The sequence below is a fragment of the Anabrus simplex genome, chromosome 1 (genome assembly GCF_040414725.1).
Source record: "Anabrus simplex isolate iqAnaSimp1 chromosome 1, ASM4041472v1, whole genome shotgun sequence".
Classification (NCBI taxonomy): domain Eukaryota; kingdom Metazoa; phylum Arthropoda; class Insecta; order Orthoptera; family Tettigoniidae; genus Anabrus; species Anabrus simplex.
The window spans coordinates 1,692,694,385-1,692,716,314 of NC_090265.1; the positions used below are offsets into that span (position 1 = coordinate 1,692,694,385).

General features: G+C 40.5%; 1 protein-coding gene across 1 annotated transcript in view; it reads right to left on the minus strand.

Annotated features, from left to right (window-relative positions):
• Positions 1-1,118: 1,118 nt before the first annotated feature.
• The window catches only part of nord, a 149,126-nt gene continuing 128,314 nt past the window's right edge, over positions 1,119-21,930 (minus strand). Inside the window, exons 6-9 of the mRNA XM_068226525.1 lie at positions 17,057-17,284; positions 12,960-13,190; positions 2,579-2,859; positions 1,119-1,260 (exon numbers count right to left, since the gene is read on the minus strand). Coding sequence (XP_068082626.1) covers positions 1,119-1,260; positions 2,579-2,859; positions 12,960-13,190; positions 17,057-17,284 — 882 coding nt within the window. The remainder of the gene's footprint in view (positions 1,261-2,578; positions 2,860-12,959; positions 13,191-17,056; positions 17,285-21,930) is intronic.

The window sequence follows — 21,930 nt, forward strand, 5'->3', positions numbered from 1 at the left end:
TTGAGGTGGAATACGTCCATAGTTTCGAAACCGTGCTTACGTCGGTGAACATTAGATACACATGAGTGTTTGAAATGGAAATAATATCTGGACAATACCTGCTAAGAAAGAGTTCAGTTTATCACTGGAAATAAGAAGAAACAGTGTATCTAGCAAGAAGAATCTAACCTCGATTTGACGTCATGGGGTGCTGTCATCTGGAGGTGCTACGATATCCATGCTGCTCTGTTCTCCGGCGTGGCGGTAACTATGTAAGGTGTCGTTTGATTCGTTTCAGGAAAATATGTGTGTGGGAAGAAGAGTGAATAATATCTTTCTTTCGGAAAAATGTGGAGGGACGTGGGCAATAAATTGCATCAAAATAATCGAGAATTATTCGAGAGATTAAAGTAGTTTGTCAGATTTATAAAATGTTCAAAATTACCAATGCCGAGCGTCAAAGTTGCTTATCAGGTGCATTTCAATGTTAAAGTGGCCGAACTTCGTGAGGTGTATTCTTCGTTATTGGAGCGTAGCACATCTACTGGGGTGGAGGGAAAATTTCAGTCATAATGACCCGATACTTCATTTCGACGATACCCATCAAGAAGTACGTATTCACCGGTCTCATGCAAATTTTTTCACTTCTTTTAATTATATGGTAAAGTGATTATTACTGGAGTATGGATATTTAGGCATTTATTGATAATGCAAGCTTACTGATTAACAAGTGTACGCTAGCCCAGACAACAGTTTTGCTATGAAATTTGCATACGAGGTCAGAGCCTCTAAATGTTATGGTAGTCTAGCTACATTACGGAAGAGTCGACTAGACTACACTTGCTACTACGCAAATGAGCTTGCATTCTAACGTATTATTGCATATACATCCAGGCTGTAATCATTGCCATTACATTTACAATATAGTACTTGATGATTTACCCAAGTGACATTAAAATCTGTCCGGTCCAATCCAAACATTTCCCTGCCTAGTATTCTACAGAAACCAGATCGCTGTCAAAATGCAATAAATATTTGAACTTGGGCTACAGTCTACAGTGAACAAACACAGAATACCAGTCACTTCACTGAAGTAGTCTCGTGAGTTAACGCGGCATGTCAGATGCCAGCTCTAACGGCTACGTACACTTGGGTTTTGTGTGCACTTGGAGAAGGTCATATGACAACATCTTGGCTCCTATCTTCTGAACAGTCACCTGGACAGTGTAGGAGCGACCAGGCTTCAGCTTGCGGATCACATGGGTTGTCACGTTGGCAGGCCTGAAAGGAAAAACACACATGTGGTGTATCACAACATACGACCAAAACAAAAATATAAGATCGGTATTTATCAAGTAACTCAAATGCCCTGGACACTTTGTACACTCCTTCTTCCTGGCCTTTTAACGTAGAATTACGTTACACAACAACGGACACATCGAAAGAAAAATTTTAAGTCACTTTTAGTGTTTAGTTCACAGCAGTGAGGCGTGATTTAGCCACCTTAGCTACTCCGAACCGTGGGGCATAGCTAGCACGTTGTAGTCCTTATTGACACTTCCTGTCCAAACGTAGGAGAGCATTATTTCCAGCTGTGATCGGTTTGCACATTTATTACAGTTTAAGTAATAGAAATGCCACTGCCACTAATGTATTCTACCATATTTGCGGGCATTATATAAACGGTGTAGTTGTACTAAGACCATAAAGAAGCAGGTACTACTACTTTTAGGATGACTATGATATACAGTATGTATTTGTTGGGTTACCACCCGGTATACTGTAAGGGAGCTAGTATGTCGTAATAGGATAATTGAAAGTATTTTTTAAAATATACGTAAGCATGTTTTGTTTAGGCCTTGTTAGTGAGTGTGAATTAATTCTTTATAAGTACTTAAATCCCTTACCAGTCACAATTTTCATGTAATCTTCTTCACAACAGGGTCTAGCCTCCGTTATCAGGTGGCAAAATGATGACATTAAATTTAATTGTGACTGGTAACAGATTTAATTATCTATAAAGAGTGAAAAAAATTACTTTGATAAGGATTACGTGATTAATCTCAAAATATTGTTTCTAAATTTAAGGTGCATTTTTAAATTACAGACTATGACATTAAAGCGGTTATTTAGGGCTACCTTTCAAAGATATAATTTTTGTTGTAGAGATTCTTGTGCTGAACATTTCTTCCACACACAATTGAGGTGTATCGCTGTCTGTTTAAGGAATGTAAGGAAAAAGGGCACTACTATTTTAACTTCATGCAGTAAATTCGCCACAGCTAGATTTCCTTTCGTCATAAAATAGTATTTCATGTATCGAAATCAATAAATGCTCTGCGCAATGGTGAAAAACGCATCAAAATCCGTTCTGTTTTTCTCAGGATAAATTTAATTATAAAATAGGGAGATACTGTCACGTGAGATCGCGACGTAATGGTTTCTTTTAGGAAATTACTTTGCTGTCATTTTGCAAGTTTGCCTAAAGTATCGTCGAGTGTGTGTGTAGTTCATATTATGTTGTTTTGTATGTACTTGAACTTGGTTGATTTAACCAGGAACTACTCTGAGGCCACGCCTTAACCTTAAAGAGACTCACTTGATGTTCTCCTGTCGTTGCTGGCACATGCGCACCACGAAGTCTGACGACTTCCGGAGCCGTCCCTCCAGCCCGCACTGGTTGGGTCGCCGGCCAGTCTCCAGGTCCAATGGGCGCGCCTCCCTCGCCAGGATACAGTAGCGCACGGCGGGTTCCGGGGACGGCACCCAGCCCACAGTGACGGAGTCGCACCGCCGCAGAGAGTCGTACTCGTGGAGCTGGGTGCTGGACGGCAGCAAGGGCAGGGGGAACTTGGAAGTAGGCTGCGTCATCGCCAACATCTGCAACAACACCACATTTCTGTATGAAACCTGCATCCTGTTTTAATTTATAAGAAATTTTTCTTCTTCACCATCAACTAGGGCAAAACACGTACATAATATCAATTATCCAACACCATTTGTTCCTCAGTACGGATGCAAATACCAACAAATCACGGTACGATTTTCACGGAAGGTATTATTAGAACTCGGATTTTTGGGCAAGTAATTTATAGAATGTAAACTAATTTTGTTAGAATAAATTGTCATGCAGGCCGCTCATCCACAGCGTAGTGAGTATAACATAAATTCTAGGGGTCCTGATGGGCCGCACCCTGTTTGTACAAATCTGATGGCACAACCGTTGTGAGAGCTAGTGTATACTTGCTAAAGTCTTCAGTAAATTTGCGTTCTACATATTACTGCCTAAATTTCCGGGTTGTATCGAAATATCCTCCTTTTGTGAGCCATAATTCCTTTTGTGGAAGGGCATACAATGAATGCATTCAAGAGGTGTACAGTGAAGTCTCGATAATATACAGTAATACCGCGTGGACAGAAAAATCGGTCGGCGGGTAAAGAGTGGGCTTCGGTGTACGGGTGGCCACGGCTGGTCCGTTGTTCGAAGGCTCTGCACTCTGACCGACCAATCGGCTCTGAATTCGGGAGACGAAGAGAGGTTGGTCTCTACCGTCGGCTGTCCTAAGATTGGTTTTCCGTGGTCTTCCACTCTTCTACACTAAGGGGAATGCCGGAACAGTTCCTAGTATAAGCCACGGCCGCCAACCCTCTCACCTTCTCCGAGCATTTACCTGGCCTGAGAGACGGCGTTATCATCTAGGAGGCCCGCCGTCCCCTTCAGGGACAGAATGCAAACGTTTAATTGTACCAGCAGCAAAAAAATGTTGCTCTAGGTGGAGTTGTTGTCATGAAGAGGGATTTAGAATAACGGGTTCTTACTGCATGTCACTTGGTGAACACAGTATCATCTGAAAACTGAGTTACATTAACCACTTCCCTCTAATATCGCACCCCTGCAAAAATAGTGGCTTAACTCAAATAATGTCATTTTTTATGACATAGAACATATGGAAAAATAATCACTCTTTCGATCCAGAAACCTGTCGTAAGTGTAACTCCTTTCTTTCTTGCGAAAAATCACAAATGCATACTGAATATCGTCAGTCGAGAATATTGACACTTCTTAGTTTTGATTTATTTCAATGAAACGCTGTGAAAATATCTTAAATATTATCATATAGAAGTATTCTGATAAAATATTGTCCTTGAATAGATATGGTGTTTAAAACTAAAAAAAGGATTATCTCGAAAACGTTCATTTTTCAGTTGTGTCAATATTCTTGCGGAAGTAATATATGGAATTTGCACAACAGAAACACACAACAAAATACGAAATTACAGTACCATACCTATGTTCATCAATGTACACTGATATTCACCACGTAATTTTAATTCCTCACATATAATTATTGTTCCACTAATCTAAACTACCGTAGTTAGGAAATATGAAATGACAGTCTCTTTCGCAATCCTCTTCACAGACAGAGAAAAACACCCAGACCTAATTGCTTCGATATTCAGCAGCACACTTATAACAGACCTTTGGAATTTAGGACAATGTGTTCAAACGAGGAAGCCAGGACGCTATTTTAGTTTTAAGCAGCTCTGCGATAGCTGCAGTCCTCCTAGTATGGACGATACTTAAATCTTCCCGTTTGCTATGTTTACACAATAGTGAAGTTCAGTCTTTGTGTTGAAAAAAATGAAATGAAATGGCGTATGGCTTTTAGTGCCGGGAGTGTCCGAGGACAAGTTCGGCTCACCAGGTGCAGGTCTTTTGATTTGACACCCGTAGGCGACCTGCGCGTCGTGATGAGGATGAAATGATGATGAAGACGACACACACACCCAGCCCCCGTGCCAGCGAAATTACCAATGATTTTTAAAATTCCCGACCCTGCCGGGAATCGAACCCGGGACCCCTGTGACCAAAGGCCAGCACGCTAACCATTTAGCCATGGAGCCGGACAGTATTTGTGTTGCAGTACTTAATTACTCTCTTTCAGTCTTATTCCTAGAGCAGGCGCGCGCATTTTGGGAACACGAATTGTTGCGTGGGGGACAGGTATCACCCAAAGTGTTCATGACATTTCTTTACGAAATAGCTATATGTGTATATTACTTCGTGGATAACCTGATTTATTCGATATTTAAATAGACTTTACGACAAAAACTTACAGTGCCATATAATTAAGCCCCAAAATCCTTAACAAGCATCCCGTAACTTGAATTTAACGCCCCGTGCGTCTAGTTATTGTTATTATTGGAAAAATACTTCGCAATTGGGAAATATCGAGGTAGCAATGATCACTTGGAGTAGTGTGATAAAAAAAGTAAAGTTAAAGTGTATTTACCCAACAACAACAACAAAAATGAACATCAAGCAATTCCATGGGAAGGAAATATTACAAGAAATACTACTAGTTTGACATTCTAAATCCAGCATCATTATATACAGATCCACACACACAACTTAAGTATTTCCATTTCTTAACACTCCGACTTACAATACTATAGGTTGAGCTTGCTACTAGGTTAATATTACAACACCTTCATATACAAATCACACGTACCTTAAATATTTCAAAATTGTGCACTACGTATAATGTGGTATTACAGTATATTGTATCTCTCGGTTTTAATAATGAGGTTAGACGTTTCCTTTCTCTACTTCTCTTTATTCTTTCTAATATAAAACCTTGGCGCTTCATCCTGCCCCCTTTCATCAGGCCCATCTTCTTCATTTCACTCAACCTCTTCCTGCTCAGACTCAGCTCCATTGTCATGAATAATAACTGTCTGTACCTCTTCACTCCTGCTTTCTGTATCTTCAAAGGGAATTTCCAAATCACCACCAAATTATTCATTTAAACTGTCCACTTATGACCAAGAAAACCACAGTACTCAGAATTTTTATCTTCGTAGGTGTTGACATGGCAGGCGGTGGGAATTTTGTTGATGCCGTCGCAACTATATGTGAGCTTATGGTTGCGGAACAAAATGAACACCCAGAGCATTTATATTGATAAGATTACAGTATATATGTAGGAATTCCCTTAAACAAATCGCAGATATCATGTTAAACTGTGATTAAAAAGGAAAGATGGAACACAAATAGGTGCGTGGTTGACACCCGTCATCCACAGATGTTCAACGTCTTCTGGTTCTGGTACGAATGCCCAATGATGACAGCATAATCATCAGATATTATTGGCGATAATGCCCTTGAAAGGTACTGGAAGTGGGTGACCTAGCAACAAATAAAGAACAAGCTACGTGGGTGACACATGTTCCCGGGGTTAATTACTGTTTTTGTTGGATTATCGTAGTACCGGGTGAAAAGCATATTGTTCGGGTGTCAAAAGACAATCATAACGGAGAGATTTGTATTTAATGGGAGTATCGTTACATTTTACATTGAATGAATGGAATTAATGCCGGGACAGGAATATTTTATCGTTAAAGAGGGGATTATAATTGTATCGGCAATCGTTGTACGGAGATGCTATTACTGATACGAGCTCACATGGAAAGAAAATATTTTTCCTCAGAAGTATGGAGGTGTTTAGTGACCATACTAAGAGAAACGTATTTTTTTTTACAATTCGTTGTAGCTTTTGAAATTAAGGAAACGTACGGAGTTTTACTGTTTTATTTGTTATGTTTCCTGAGAAAAGGTTATCTAAATATTTAAAAAAGCCATTTTCAGAAATGTAATATTACCTTACAGCTGAGGGAGAGTGACACTGGAGCCACCACACTTTACTTACATAGACTCTTAAAATGCACTTTCATTTTGCAAAGACATACACACATTCTACGTGGGAAAGCAGGAAAGTATTCCTTTTACAAATTTCTTTACGTCGCACCGACACAGACAGGTCTTATGGCGACGATGGGACAGGCAATGTCTAGGTGCGGGATGGAAGAGACCGAGGCCTTAATTAAGTTATAGCCCCAGCATTTTCCCTGGATTGAGAAAATAATTTAGGACATTTTGTTTTACAGCGAAACGACATGCAGGTGGTGTTATTAAATTTGTGCGTGGAGTAATACCGCGCTGAGGGCACCAATAGAAGAAATAAACTCCAGGGGAGAGATTTGAACACGGACTTCTGTGCTGACAGGATCGCCCCGAAGAATGTACGCTACGGTGACATTCGCTAAAACATATTATTGAGTATAACTAATGTACCAAGAGATATGTCTGTATATTCATGCATAAATCAATTTTTGTTTTGTTTCATTCTATCAGTTTTATATCTTTTTCTTCGTGAAAAATACCTGATTGTACGTATAAACTCCAGTATTCTATAACAGACACTCGCGTTTCGCACTCGTACATTTTCTCCGCTACACGGAAAAACAGAGAATTTTGGATATGAACTCACTTTCTCCTCTTCTAAGTCCAAAAAGTATTACATGCCAGCCGTGTGGTAGCCCCTTTAGTTTCTTCCTGAAAGGGGCTAGTGAGTCAGACTGCCGGGGACCTCCCAGCCGGCCTGTAGAGCGGGACCAGTCTTTCCGTGTATTGTTCTCGTCGGCTGGTTTACCTGTGAGTTTCTGGGAGACACAATGAGAATGTTCGGTCTCTAGCCACATCACGAATGTTATGTGTCGAGTGTGTAGCTGAATTGAAGACGGCGTACGGAACGGAAGACTGTGTACTCCCTTTGAGTACTGTGTGTGTGTGTGTACTTCTGTGGACTGAAGATCGTCGTGAGTCAGCGACTAGAGCAGCTATCGTGAATGTAATTAGAGTAATGATAATGGTAGTTGTTGTGAGGAGTTTTGTCCTGCTCTTTAACACCGTTGAGCTGTTGCTGTCAAGCTGCTCACCGTGTTTGATTGTGTGAATTTCTGGGCTGTTTCTGAAGTCGTGATGTTTAATACTGTACCCGATGCATTTACTGGACGTATTAAAAATGGCGCCTACGGAAGGTAGAGGCCAGCCAAGGCAAAGAAATGTGTAATAGGATATCGATATTTATGTATGCTAGAAGGCCATGACTAACTTAAACCTACCACTATGAAGGCGGTGTACAATGGTGTAGAATCGATAGAATTGTTTTAAAAAAATAAGAAGGATCAAACAGATTATTATAAAAACTGACTTAAAAAATTGACGTTAGAAGGACAAGATATCCCGAACATCGCTCTCAAAAATAAGCAAGATTTGCAATATCTAACGTGAAATTTTAAGCTGAGAGGACGGAAATATTAAACGAAACGAAGAGATAAACTTTGAAATACCGTAAAGAGGGAATAGAATCCAGAAGTTTTGAAAAGTCCATCCAAATACTTAGACGCAAAGTCATTTGGAAACAAGAAGTGGATTGAGACGTGAGAGCTCGAGGTTGAGCTATATTAAGTGGAAATAATAGCAAGGACAGCCTAAATAAAGAAGCAATCATTATAAAAAATATATTTATACTACGCAGAACCATGATGAATTCATATTTTCCAGAATCGACGCATATTGTCTACTGTGTTCCTGAACAGATAATGGCTTGCTAAATCGGCATAGACCAACCTGGATGGAGATATCATCCTGGCTGTTAAAACCACCCGACCCGTGTGGAGGAGGTCACTCTACTTGAGATACCAGTGGTGGAGATCCTGCCCAGTTCCCAATCCAAGGCCTGCGACCAGACCGAAGAGCAACTAAGGCCCGAGATATTGTATGGCGAGCTAAGTAATAGTATTAAGTAGTATAATTTCTTATGTAGAGTATTACCAGTATATGCAATAGATCTGAATAGCCTAAGCGTGAGATAATTAAGTGTGCAGTGAATATAAGAAAGTGCAGTGTGAAATATTTAAGACGATATCTCGTGACAGAATGGTAACGTGTTTACTACATTATCTTATCCAAGGATGAAGGAATACGATTTAAAATGTGACATAGTGTAACAGCTGTTTTCAAAGAATCCCGGTTAGTTAGAAAGATCCATGAGTGATGTAATACCAGTCAAACCCAGTTACGTCACAGAGGGATGCATGTTTGAATTGGTTAAGATAAATTACCATACTCTTTGCTGTGTGAATATATTGAAAGAATAGATACTGAATTTGGGGTTATATGTTGAATTGTATGACAAAATGCGTTTTGAGGAACGAATTCTGCGCTATTGGAGTGATACGTATCGTTGTGTTTAATTAATGTTGGAGGTTAAACGCGGTAATTATAGATGTTAAATGAATTAAATATGGGTTGAATTGAAGGTTAATAATGAAATAATGGAAGTATATATGGTATTTTAAATGATATATTGCGCAGATTAACAGGGAGTAAAACGTATATGATATATATAATGTGCGATATAGGAGCACATGTAAAGCGACTACGGAATATAAGTATGCCCCAGGGAGGAACTATAGCAAGGTATGGACAATAAAATTACGCATATTTTAATGAAGTGTGAAAGTGGTTTGACAATAATTACAACCGGTGATGGGTAAATGAATACATGATTGTATCATATTCTGAATGTATGGTAATTGCGTGGAAGATCAAACTTGTATGCAACTAGTATGATAATGTAGTGTTGAAATATCTTTAGGTAGGCATTTGCACATCTATATATGAAAAATGCTTATTGGCTATATGTATATTGAACTGGAATACGTTACATAAGAAATTATCTAGCTAGAGTAGGGAAATTATTCGAGATTTACGTAGGATATCATCGATGTTTTGTTGATCTGAAATATTATTAGAGCGAATATTTAGTTATGAGCCGTAATTTAAGTGGCAATCGGACCGAGAAACTTAGTGCGTCATTCAATATTTCATTTTCTTCACTGTAGTCTGCACCAACGAACTCAGATAATTTTCAATGTAACTTAGGTCACTGATATTTGTATTCAGGACACTTTATTCAAATTCAGTTCATTTCCGCGATAACTTGAATAATGTTATGGTTGTATTTTTGATGAGGGTGTATAATTAACACCGTGAGTGATGGAATAACTTATTGATATACCGAATCTTGACTGTGGTCTGAAGACTTTGATGTAATATATACTTAAGTGACCAGATGTAAATTTTAATAGGAAGATGAAACAAAGCAATAATTCATTACAGGAATACGCGACCCAGAATGTTAATATATGTAAACTTCGTTTAGGAATAAGGCAGCGCTGACCTAGAATATTTGATTCAGTAATTAAAATATTTGTTTATTAGGTTGATAATTTGAAGATTATGACAATATTTGACATTAACCATTTCTTTCGCGAATCTTGATAGTTTAATAAATGTGTTTCTTGATTAAATTTTATAGAATGGAATGAGTTTTCATTTATAATGGTAGTCAGTAGTTGTACTTAGTGAGTAAGGTTCTCGTTATGCGGATGTGTTTCTTTCGAAAGGTTGACTGATGTTTACGTTCGCAAAATCCACTACTGAGCGTTGAATTACGTAATTCTGAACCGCGTATGATGCCGTTACTTTCTCTTTGAACACACGTTAAACCAAAACATAGATATGTAACTGACTAGTTGGGAAAATAATGTGGTCACCCTGACCCGTAGGGTGCAATACTATTGAGATGTTGCTGTCAAGTTGTTCACTGTGTTTGACTGTGTGAATTACTGGGCTGTCTCTGGAGTCCTGCTCTTTAATACTGTTGAGATGTTGTTGTCAAGTTGTTCACTGTGTTTGACTGTGTGAATTACTGGACTGTCTCTGGAGTCCTGCTCTTTAATACTGTTGAGATGTTGCTGTCAAGTTGTTCACTGTGTTTGACTGTGTGAATTACTGGACTGTCTCTGCAGTCCTGCTCTTTAACACGGTTGAGATGTTGCTGTCAAGTTGTTCACTGTGTTTGACTGTGTGAATTACTGGGCTGTCTCTGGAGTCCTGCTCTTTAACACGGTTGAGATGTTGCTGTCAAGTTGTTCACTGTGTTTGACTGTGTGAATTACTGGGCTGTCTCTGGAGTCCTGCTCTTTAACACGGTTGAGATGTTGCTGTCAAGTTGCTCACCGTGTTTCACTGTGTGAATTACTGGACTGTCTCTGGAGTCCTGCTCTTTAACACGGTTGAGATGTTGCTGTCAAGTTGTTCACTGTGTTTGACAGTGTGAATTACTGGGCTGTCTCTGGAGTCCTGCTCTTTAACACGGTTGAGATGTTGCTGTCAAGTTGTTCACTGTGTTTGACTGTGTGAATTACTGGACTGTCTCTGGAGTCCTGATGTTTAATACTGTTGAGCTGTTGTTGTCAAGTTGTTCACTGTGTTTGACTGTGTGAATTACTGGACTGTCTCTGGAGTCCTGATGTTTAATACTGTTGAGCTGTTGTTGTCAAGTTGTTCACTGTGTTTGACTGTGTGAATTACTGGGCTGTCTCTGGAGTCCTGCTCTTTAACACGGTTGAGATGTTGCTGTCAAGTTGTTCACTGTGTTTGACTGTGTGAATTACTGGACTGTCTCTGGAGTCCTGCTCTTTAACACGGTTGAGATGTTGCTGTCAAGTTGTTCACTGTGTTTGACTGTGTGAATTACTGGACTGTCTCTGGAGTCCTGATGTTTAACACTGTTGAGATGTTGCTGTCAAGTTGCTCACCGTGTTTCACTGTGTGAATTACTGGACTGTCTCTGGAGTCCTGATGTTTAATACTGTTGAGCTGTTGTTGTCAAGTTGTTCACTGTGTTTGACTGTGTGAATTACTGGACTGTCTCTGGAGTCCTGATGTTTAACACTGTTGAGATGTTGTTGTCAAGTTGTTCACTGTGTTTGACTGTGTGAATTACTGGACTGTCTCTGGAGTCCTGCTCTATAATACTGTTGAGATGTTGCTGTCAAGTTGTTCACTGTGTTTGACTGTGTGAATTACTGGACTGTCTCTGGAGTCCTGCTCTTTAATACTGTTGAGCTGTTGTTGTCAAGTTGTTCACTGTGTTTGACTGTGTGAATTACTGGACTGTCTCTGGAGTCCTGCTCTATAATACTGTTGAGATGTTGCTGTCAAGTTGTTCACTGTGTTTGACTGTGTGGATTACTGGACTGTCTCGGGAGTCATTCTCTTTAACACTGTTGAGATGTTGTGTCAGGTTGTTCACCGTGTTTGACTGTGTGAATTACTGGGCTGTCTCTGGAGTCCTGCTCTTTAACACTGTTGAGATGTTGTTGTCAAGTTTCTCACTGTGTTTGACTGTGTGAATTACTGGACTGTCTCTGGAGTCCTGCTCTTTAACACTGTTGAGATGTTGCTGTCAGGTTGTTCACCGTGTTTGACTGTGTGAATTACTGGACTGTCTATGGAGTCCTGCTCTTTAACACTGTTGAGATGTTGCTGTCAGGTTGTTCACCGTGTTTGACTGTGTGAATTACTGGACTGTCTCTGCAGTCCTGCTCTTTAACACTGTTGAGATGTTGCTGTCAGGTTGTTCACCGTGTTTGACTGTGTGAATTACTGGACTGTCTCTGCAGTCCTGCTCTTTAACACGGTTGAGCTGTCGATGTCAAGTTGTTCACCGTGTTTCACTGTGTGAGTTACTGGTCTGTCTCTGGAGTCCTGCTCTTTAGTACTGTTGGGATGTTGCTGCCAAGTTGTTCACCGTGTTAGACTGTGTGAATTACTGGACTGTCTCCAGAGTCACTCGAAAGAACAGCCACCATCGTCCGCTTAGTAGCCAGTAGCATAGTATTCAAACCTAGCTGTCTGCACGCAGCTGCTGTGTGGGCTGACTGGACTTGAAGAAGTGAGAGCAAGGCGAGCAGGTGAATGTGGTTAAATAGGGTTATAGCCCTCTCAGGTAATTCCAACGAGCTGCTACTCCCTGCTATGTGTAAAGAATGGAGACTTATAATAGGCAGCAATTAGTAAGTGTGGCCATTCATGGTTGAATGATATTGTGTGTGTGCTTCTATAGGGTCATCCGGAAATAAATTAGACAAATCAAACAGACGCTGTTTTATTCATATCAATACCCATGATCCTATACCGAGAAAATGTACAAGTGAGAAGTTTTTAACTTGTACTTTTGTAACACCGAGTATATAGATGAGACGGATAGAAAGGTTTTACTTACCTCAAGCCCTGAGATACGACGCAGCTCCTCCACGTTGGGAGCGGTCACATGGATGACGTACCTCTGGCCAGCAGCAGGTGAATTCAGGCTGAACCGCTCATAGCCGTCCACCCGTTGCTTGGCAACCACCACTTGCTGTTTCAGTTTCACTTTCACGTCCACCGCTCCGCCACAAGGCATCACGGCCAGTTGGACGGCGCTGCCGGGCGTGGAACTAACTTTCTTCCCTACCTGTGAAGCACAATATCAAAAGTTTCTTACACAATACGACTCTTGAGTAGGGAGTTTTCTGTCAGTGTTCAAGTTCCACGTTATACATCAGTCGAAAAACTGGGTGGATTGAAACAGATGTACATCAGATAATAGTTTAACAGATACATATTTTAGGGGACACTGGAAGGAGAAAGATATTGTAGCGGCTTAAGTCTTAATTAAGACATAGATCCAGAATTTGCCTGTAGTTCATTCATTGCTAAGGAAGCAGTATTGCTCTTATGACAAGAAGGTTTACATATCGAACGACTCTGGTCAACAGCATCACGGGAAAACTCAGCATTTCATTTCAAGATAACAGGGGTGAAGAAACTAAGCTGAAAATTATTTTGGAAACTCAAGGGGTGGGATGTTTTATAGGGGGCTCATTTTGATTTTCGGAGCAATACGGGAAAACGGTGGTATATAAATTCGTGAAACCCAATATTTAAGTACAAGATAAAAGCGGGAAGAAACTAAGCTGCAAATCATTTTTATTAACTCAAGTTAACGCAGATGGGGGGTGGGGGTTAGCAGGGGCTCATTTTGGTTTTCACACCAATACGGGTAAACGGCTGCGCATTAAGTTGTGAAACCTATATTTAAATTTCAGATGAAACGGGAGAGGGAAGTAAGCTGGAAATTATGTTTAAGGACTCAAGGGGTCAGGGAATTTTAAGGGGGTCATTTTGATTTTTACAGCATAACGGGAAAACGGTGACACAATGAATCGTAAAAATCAGTATTTGTCTTTAAGATAAAAGGAAGGAGGGACTAAGGTGCAAATTATTTTTAGAGGAGCATTGTTATGATTTTATACAACGAGGGTAAACTACTGCACGTAAAGTATCTCAGTATTGAAGTTCAAGGCAAATTGGAGGAAAAAATAGACAACAGAAAATTTTTATAACCTCTGGAAGTGGGGGATGCAGTTAACTGCATTTCATAAATTTGCCCACGCAATGCCGGGTACTACTGTGCCGTCGTATCGTCCCACGGAAACAATGGTAAAAATGAAATGCGCTTGTGAAAATCGTAGTAAAAATATAATGTGCTTAAGAAACAACAGTTAATTAATAAAACGAAGCATAGATAAAATCATAGCGAATTATTTTATCAGTACAAATAATGCCGTAGTGTATCGTTGCCTATCATAGCATCAAATTCTTAAGTAACAACTGCTGTACAGTGCGGGAATATTAGAAAAGAAACACTCATAGATGGACTCTCTTCAACAGTGCAAGGCTGACGGCGATTCCCAGCGGAACGGATTACGCGCTGCAGTACCAGAGCAACTCAGAAGGAAAATGAAGGAAAGAAACAAAGCGATGGCTGCTCCCGCCATTGTGTTTCCTCCCTGCGAATGTATTTATGAAATACAGAATGTTAAGTTATTATTTTAACAATTTACCGGCAAAAATTTCTCTTATAATACAAGATAAATTTGGCCTACATTATAATATTCCTTTATCATGAGAAATAATGTGCGTCTAAGAGTGGGTGTGTTAATTACTTGTAGGCCCATAAGAACAGCAATATGATCTGTAGTATGAAAATAAGGAACTGGGGGAACCATCCTTAGGTATACTTAAGAAATGGGAACCTGTTCACTCCTCATTTGTCTAGTAAGTCAGCTTATTGAAAGCTAGGATATTGATGACAGATGATGGTAGGGCTGTTGGTTGGGTTTCATAAAACTAAACAATAAGGGGCGGATGGATCAATCCGTATATCGTCGTCGCGCATGTGAAAACCGCTATGTGATAATGTTGTGAGAGAAATACTAACCCGCAGCATATAGAGTGAGAATTCTTTGACAATATCAAACCTCAAATGGCAGAACCAAAGTTTACAGCTGAAAAAATTCACATAGCGGTTTTTGCAGGTGGAACGACTATGTATAAACGTTCCAAATATTTTGTCGAACCCTGCAACAGCTACGGATGGAGTTAGACAAGGAGATTCACTGGCTTGTCCTCTGCTCAATATTGAGTCAGAAAAGGTGGTTCGTGCTGCTGACATTAACTGTATGTACACCCTTTAGTCTTGATACGGGGTCGGGGATGAGATAAAATTATATGGCACGTGTTTACGGCCGGATGCCTTTCCTAACGCTGACCTCAATTGAAGAGCCAATGAAGTTGAAATGAATGATTGTGAATGAAACTGGAGCAGGAGGTGGAAGAAATCGTCTGTGCCCTATTAATATGAACTGTTCCGGCATTTGCTTGGAAGTGAAAATAGGAAACCACAGAAAACCATTTTCAGGATAGCCGGTGGTGGGGTTTGAACCCACGCGTTTCCCGAATTCAGAGCTTGACTCCTTAGCCATAGCGCCTTTAACTCGCGACAAAACCGTTGGGTAGATTCTGACATTACTTGAAAATCCACGGCCTATTTTCAGTCATTCGACCGGATCAGGAATGGAATGAATGAAGCCCCCATCTGGCGGCGAGGATAGGAATTGTGCCGGCTGGAGAAGCCTGTCGCACTCCTCTGGGGCAATGATTAATGAATGAGAGATGGAATGAAGTGATAGTGGAGAGTGTTGCTGGAATGGAAAATGACAGGGAAAACCGTAATACCCGGAGAAAAACCTGTCCCGTCTCGGCTTTGTTCAGCACAATTCTCACATGAAGTTACCGGGATTTGAACCACGGAACCCAGTGGTGAGTGGCCGGCCGGCGAACTGCCGCCTGAGCCACGGAGGCTCTTCTGACATTATCTATCTTCTATAAATCAGTCCAGATTTTAGCGTGAGCGGATGATATTGATATCATAGCAAGTACACCAAGAGTTATGAAAGAGGCCTTTACTAATCTGGAAAGGGCTGCAAGAAGGATGAATCTTGAGCAGACCCTTTGGTCTTTTTTTTACAGTAATAGGAGTCTTCATGGCAATGTCTATATGACTAGGGAATATGATGCAGGAAAGTAATGTGTCTAACCACTCTATCCCACCAAGTGCCGAGATTATGGACAGTGAAAGCCTTTACCTTCCACCCCTCCAAGGTTCTTCATGGCCTGAACGGAGACGATATGGACAGAACCTTGGGGAAGGAGTACAAGATGAAAAATAAATATGCCCAAAACAAGAGTAATTTAGTGCAGTCGAACGAAGTGAGGTGATGCAGGAAGATATTAGATTCAGAAATGAAGCCTTAAAGGAGTATATGGATATTGTGACTTGGGTAGTAAAATAACTAATGATGGTAGAAATAAGGACGATATAAAATGCTGACTAGCACAATAAAGGAAGTACTTACTTAAGAAAAGATAATTACTCATTTTGAACAGTGATACAGGAATCAGAAACATGGTTTTGAAGACTTTCGTCCGGAGCGTGGCACTGTATGGACATGAAACGTGAACGATAACTATGCACAGAAAGAAAGAGAATAGAATCTTTTGTAATGTGGTGTTACGTAAGATCGGTAGATCAAATCGGTAATGAAGAGGTGCTGAATCGAATTGGTCAGAAGAGATCGATTTGGCTAAATTTGACGAGAAGGAGGGGTGGAATGATAGGACACATCTTATGACGCCTAGGTCTTCTTCACTTGGTTCTTGAGGGAAGTATGTGCGGTAAGAACCGTAGGGGTAGACCAAGGTTTGAATATGACAAGCAGATTAGTGCAAATGAAGGATGTAGTAGTCACATATAAATGAATATATTACCACACAATAGGGTGACGTGGAGATCTGCATCCAACCAGTCTTTGGACTTACGACTCAAATGACAACATGAAACATAGTAACCAAATGTCTACGAAAGAGGTTTTCAATCTTATTTTTATCTGTCTCCAGAAATTATGAAATGAATCTAGTAAGCTTAGTTTATCTCACCTTGAACTTGAAGGTAGCTCTGCCGTCCAGTTGCTTGAGGTTCACAGTCATGGTTTTGCCATCCCTGAGTCCCGCCGGACGGTTCTTCTGTTCGTACTTGAGTGTTGTGCTGCCGTATGGGAAACTCAAGTTGGTACGCTTGTTCACCGCGAAGAGGTTGAAGTGGTAAACCTTACCGTGCTCCAGGTCACACAGAGTGTACTGTGTCTTGCGCCCCACACAGCCGATCTGCGAACACAAGGAGAATATTTTCCATGGACCACATGAATACCTCATTGGATTTTTGTATTTTCCCGACGCCACTAATATTATGTTCGGTGGCCGGTGTCTCAGACAGACTGATTCAAGAAATGTGTAATTTCATGAGCTGAGTACATGGGGTAAAGGATCTTCCGAATAGAGTGTGAAGAGGAAGTGAAGCCTTGTGCAGACTCCGTGGTGTTATAGCAGTAGGCTACGTGCCAACACCGGACTTAACCATCTCCCTACCTCATTATAATCATCTGAAACACAAACGGGAAGGCCGCCAAGGGCGTAACCTGAACCAGGTGAGCCTAACTTGTCCTTGGACACTTCCAGCCATAAGCTAAATAGGCCTTAATAAATAAATAAATAAATAAATAAATAAATAAATAAATAAATAAATAAATAAATAAATAAATAAATAAATAAATAAATAAATAAATATTAATTGCCTTACGAGGTGCATATTCCCTGCGGTATGTATTTATACAGGAAGTTAAATTCTGCTATGTCAATTACTATGTAGGTTGTTGATCATTATTGATCCTGAGGATTAGATACGACAACGTTGAATGGTTTCTGCTCTGTGCTGAACACATGTTCTTGTGTGCGATTGCGATTTAAGTGGTCTAATGCATAATGATTAGTTTCTTTGCTTAAATTGCGCGGGTGGTGAGGAGTAAATTTCTGGGCACGCAAAACATCTAGTTACGGCACAGGATTGACTCTTCAGCTGTGATACGTTTAAGAATTATTAATTATTGTATTATTTCGGCTATTTTGACATCTGAATTAAGTATTTTCCAGGAATAACAAATTAGGCATTTCTTATTTAACATTTTGCGAGTCCAAGTCAATTATTCAGATAATAATAGAATTTTATCAAGCTCATTCCTTTTTGTTGTACGTAAGCTATTCAGAATAACCCAATAACATACAATTCGCCGTGTGAGTTAGCCATGTGGATAGGGTCGTGAAGCTGTGTGTTTGGGTTCGAATCCCACTGGCGAGAGCCCTGAAGGTGATTTTCCGTGGTTCCCTATTTTCACAGCAGGCAATTGCTAGGATTGTACCTTAATTTAGGCCATGGCCGCTTCCTTCCAAATCATGGCCGTTTCCCATCCTTGGGTCACCGAAAACCTTAAATGTGTTAGTGCGACGTTAAACCTCTAGAAAAAACAACAAAAACATATAATTCCTTTTGGAACGAAAGGAAAAACGAAAGAAAGAAAGAAAGAAAGAAAGAAAGAAAGAAAGAAAGAAAGAAAGAAAGAAAGAGAGAAAACATCAAAATGCAGAAAAATATGTTATTCACGTTCAACATTAAATTTCCGTTTAGGTGCTTATTGTATTGCTTTGAATGTACCTTGACGACTTTCCTACTGCAAATGCTACACCGGGCGTCACTGACTGTTATTCAGCTTTACGATACGACAGAGTGGCGAACGAATGAATGTCCATCCTACAGTGCCATATTTTGTATTTTCTGTGAACATCAATAATCATTTGTGGTTCGTAATAGAGTAATGCCCATGCAGGCACTAGTCAGTAAATTGTTGACCAGGTTTTAGTTGAAAATCCCGGTTTTAAAATGACGCCGTAAGATATTGAACTGTGGCAACCTTCCAACCACGTCTGTACAGCGGGTAGCGTGACGTGTAGGGACTCTAGCAAAATGGTCCTTGACCTTCAATATTATCCACGGCACACTATGCTTTGTAGTGAGTTCCCGTGACATAGTAACATACGAGTTGACAACAATGCAGGAGACTTGGGTCTAACACCTTCAGTCATCAGTTGTTTGTAGGCTTGCAGTCGTAACGCCAATTAGTCCGAGTGCTATATGCATTGCTGCCCAGCTCCATGGGTCAGAGGTGTCAGCGTCTTGGCTTTGCGGGACTCGAGATTCAATTCCCGACATGGTCCAGTGAGTTTAATTGCAAAGGATTAATTCCTTTGGCTCAGGAACGGGGTGTTTATGGTGCCTCCGACGTACATATCGCAAACCAGAAACGACACTATCCTCCACCACATAAACACGCAGGTTCTTATACACTGCAGAACCAGCCCACCTTTGTCGGAAATGTTGCTTCTCTTTAACATGGATATGTATCCTGGGCTAACACTATTATAACCATTGTCAATTCGCGTTCGGCATCTATGTAGGCCTATGCTACGCTAGTAGTATCATCAATACGTTGCTATAACAACGCAAGCTTCGTGAGAAGGATAAAAATAATAATGTTATTGGCTTTACGTCCCACTAAGTAACGCTTTTCGGTGACATCGAGGTGCTGGAATTTAGTCCCGCAGGAGTTCTTTTACGAGCCAGTAAATTTACCGACACGAGGCTGACGTATTTGAGCACCTTCAAATACCACCAGAGTGAGCCAGGATCAAAACTGCCAAGTTGGGGTCAGAAGGCCAGCGCCTCAACGGTCTGAGCCACTCAGCCCGGCTCGTGAGAACGGGTACAATGTACCACCTCTCGTACTTGGTGGTGATTTGAACATCAGTATGAAGTCAGAGCCTGGTCAAGTGTTTCTCTCATTCACCCGTGATACACTCACGCTCGAACTAAACAACGACCCAGCCACTTCTACTACGTGGAATAGTACGTGAAGCGATGCTGTCTTCAGTTCAGTTGCTACCCAAACTACTTAACGCTCTTGCACTCAATCTGTCCGTTGGGGTCTGTTCAAGCGAGTTCAAAGCCTTTTTGTTCTTTCTTGATTTTCCAACCAAAATATAAAAAAATCAACGCGTAAACAATTTAAGGTCCGCTTCTGTGGTGTAGTGGTTAGCGTGATTAGCTGCCACCCCCGGAGTTCCGGGTTCGATTCCAGGACTGCCACGGAAATTTGAAAAGTGGTACGAGGGCTGGAACGGGGTCCACTCAGCCTCGGGAGGTCAACTGAGTAGAGGTGGGTTCGATTCCCACCTCAGCCATCCTGGAAGTGGTTTTCCGTGGTTTCCCACTTCTCCTCCAGGCGAATGCCGGGATGGTACCTAACTTAAGGCCACGGCCACTTCCTTCCCTCTTCCTTGTCTATCCCTTCCAATCTTCCCATCCCTCCACAAGGCCCCTGTTCAGCATAGCAGGTGAGGCCGCCTGGGCGAGGTACTGGTCATTCTCCCCAGTTGTATCCCACGACCAAGAGTCTAAAGCTCCAGGACACTGCCCTTGAGGCGGTAGAGGCGGGATCCCTCGCTGAGTCCGAGGGAAAAACCGAACCTGGAGGGTAAACAGATGATGATGATAATGATGATGAAACAACTTAAGACGTATTAAAATGATAAATCTCACTAATACTTAAAATTATGAGCATTTCAGAAACGAATGTGCCATTGGTCTTGACCTTGACGAAAAATACCAAATTTTGGAAAGTAAATTTTGAGAGACTGGTTTTCAGTGGCGGAAATATCACATGTTATTTTGTAAGTCTTCTTTGTTGTTAAACGTGAAAGAAATAGGAACAACATTTAATTCTGAATAAACTGCTATCTGTGTGATTTGTCAACTGCATTCGGTCATGAAGTAAGACACGATATTGTTCACAGAGTACGTCACATCTTCCTCACTGTCAGGCACATTGTGGGCAGCTCTGACTGTAGGAATATCCTAAGGAGTGCAGTCGTCATTTAGCAAACAATCGGAATCGCATTCGGTAACAAACACATTTCTTGGTCTAAAGCATCTAAATGTTTGAGTATTTCATTATCACTCAGCCTTGAATTCATCCCAGCAATTTAAAATGAAGCTGACACAAGCACGTATGATATCAATGAAAAAAGTAGCCTATACATAATTATGGTACGGGAAAAACTCCGAAATCGTTATATATCAGGGAAACAAGATTACCTCTAAACTAAACTGATTATGAGATCAAATTAACCTTTTCGAAAACCAGACAAAATAGATTCCATATAATTAAGTATTAAGATTAAGGATCCACACAATGACAAATCTGAACCGCTAAAACACTAAACTTTTACGGTCAATTTTAAGATACGATCAGAACCCAACAGTATGTTTCGAACTTTCCCTATCACCGTCCATTACTGAGTATAACTAATGTGCCGAAATCTATGTATGTACATTAATGCGTAAATAATATTTAGTTTCATTCCATAAGTATTGTATTTTTCCTTTGCGAAAAATAATTGTACCTCTACACCCCTGTACACTACTACAGACACTGGCACTTCGCATTCGTACTTTTCCTCCACTACAAGGAAAAACATAGGATTATTATTATTATTATTATTATTATTATTATTATTATTATTATTAATATTTTTTACAAGTTGTTTTACGTCGCACCGACACAGATAATTCTTATGGCGACGATGGGGCAGGAAAGAGCCCCAAAGAGGAAGCGACCGAGACCTTAATTAAGGTACAGTCCCAGCACTTTCCTTGTATGAAAATGAGAAACCATCTTCAGGGCTGCCGACAGTGGGGTTCCAACCCACTATCTACGGATTAATCGATACTGGCCGCAAATAAGGGACTGCAGCTATCTAAATGGGTGATAATAATAATAATAATAATAATAATAATAATAATAATAATAATAATAATAATAATAATATTTACCTTACATCCCACTAACTTCTTTTACGGTTTT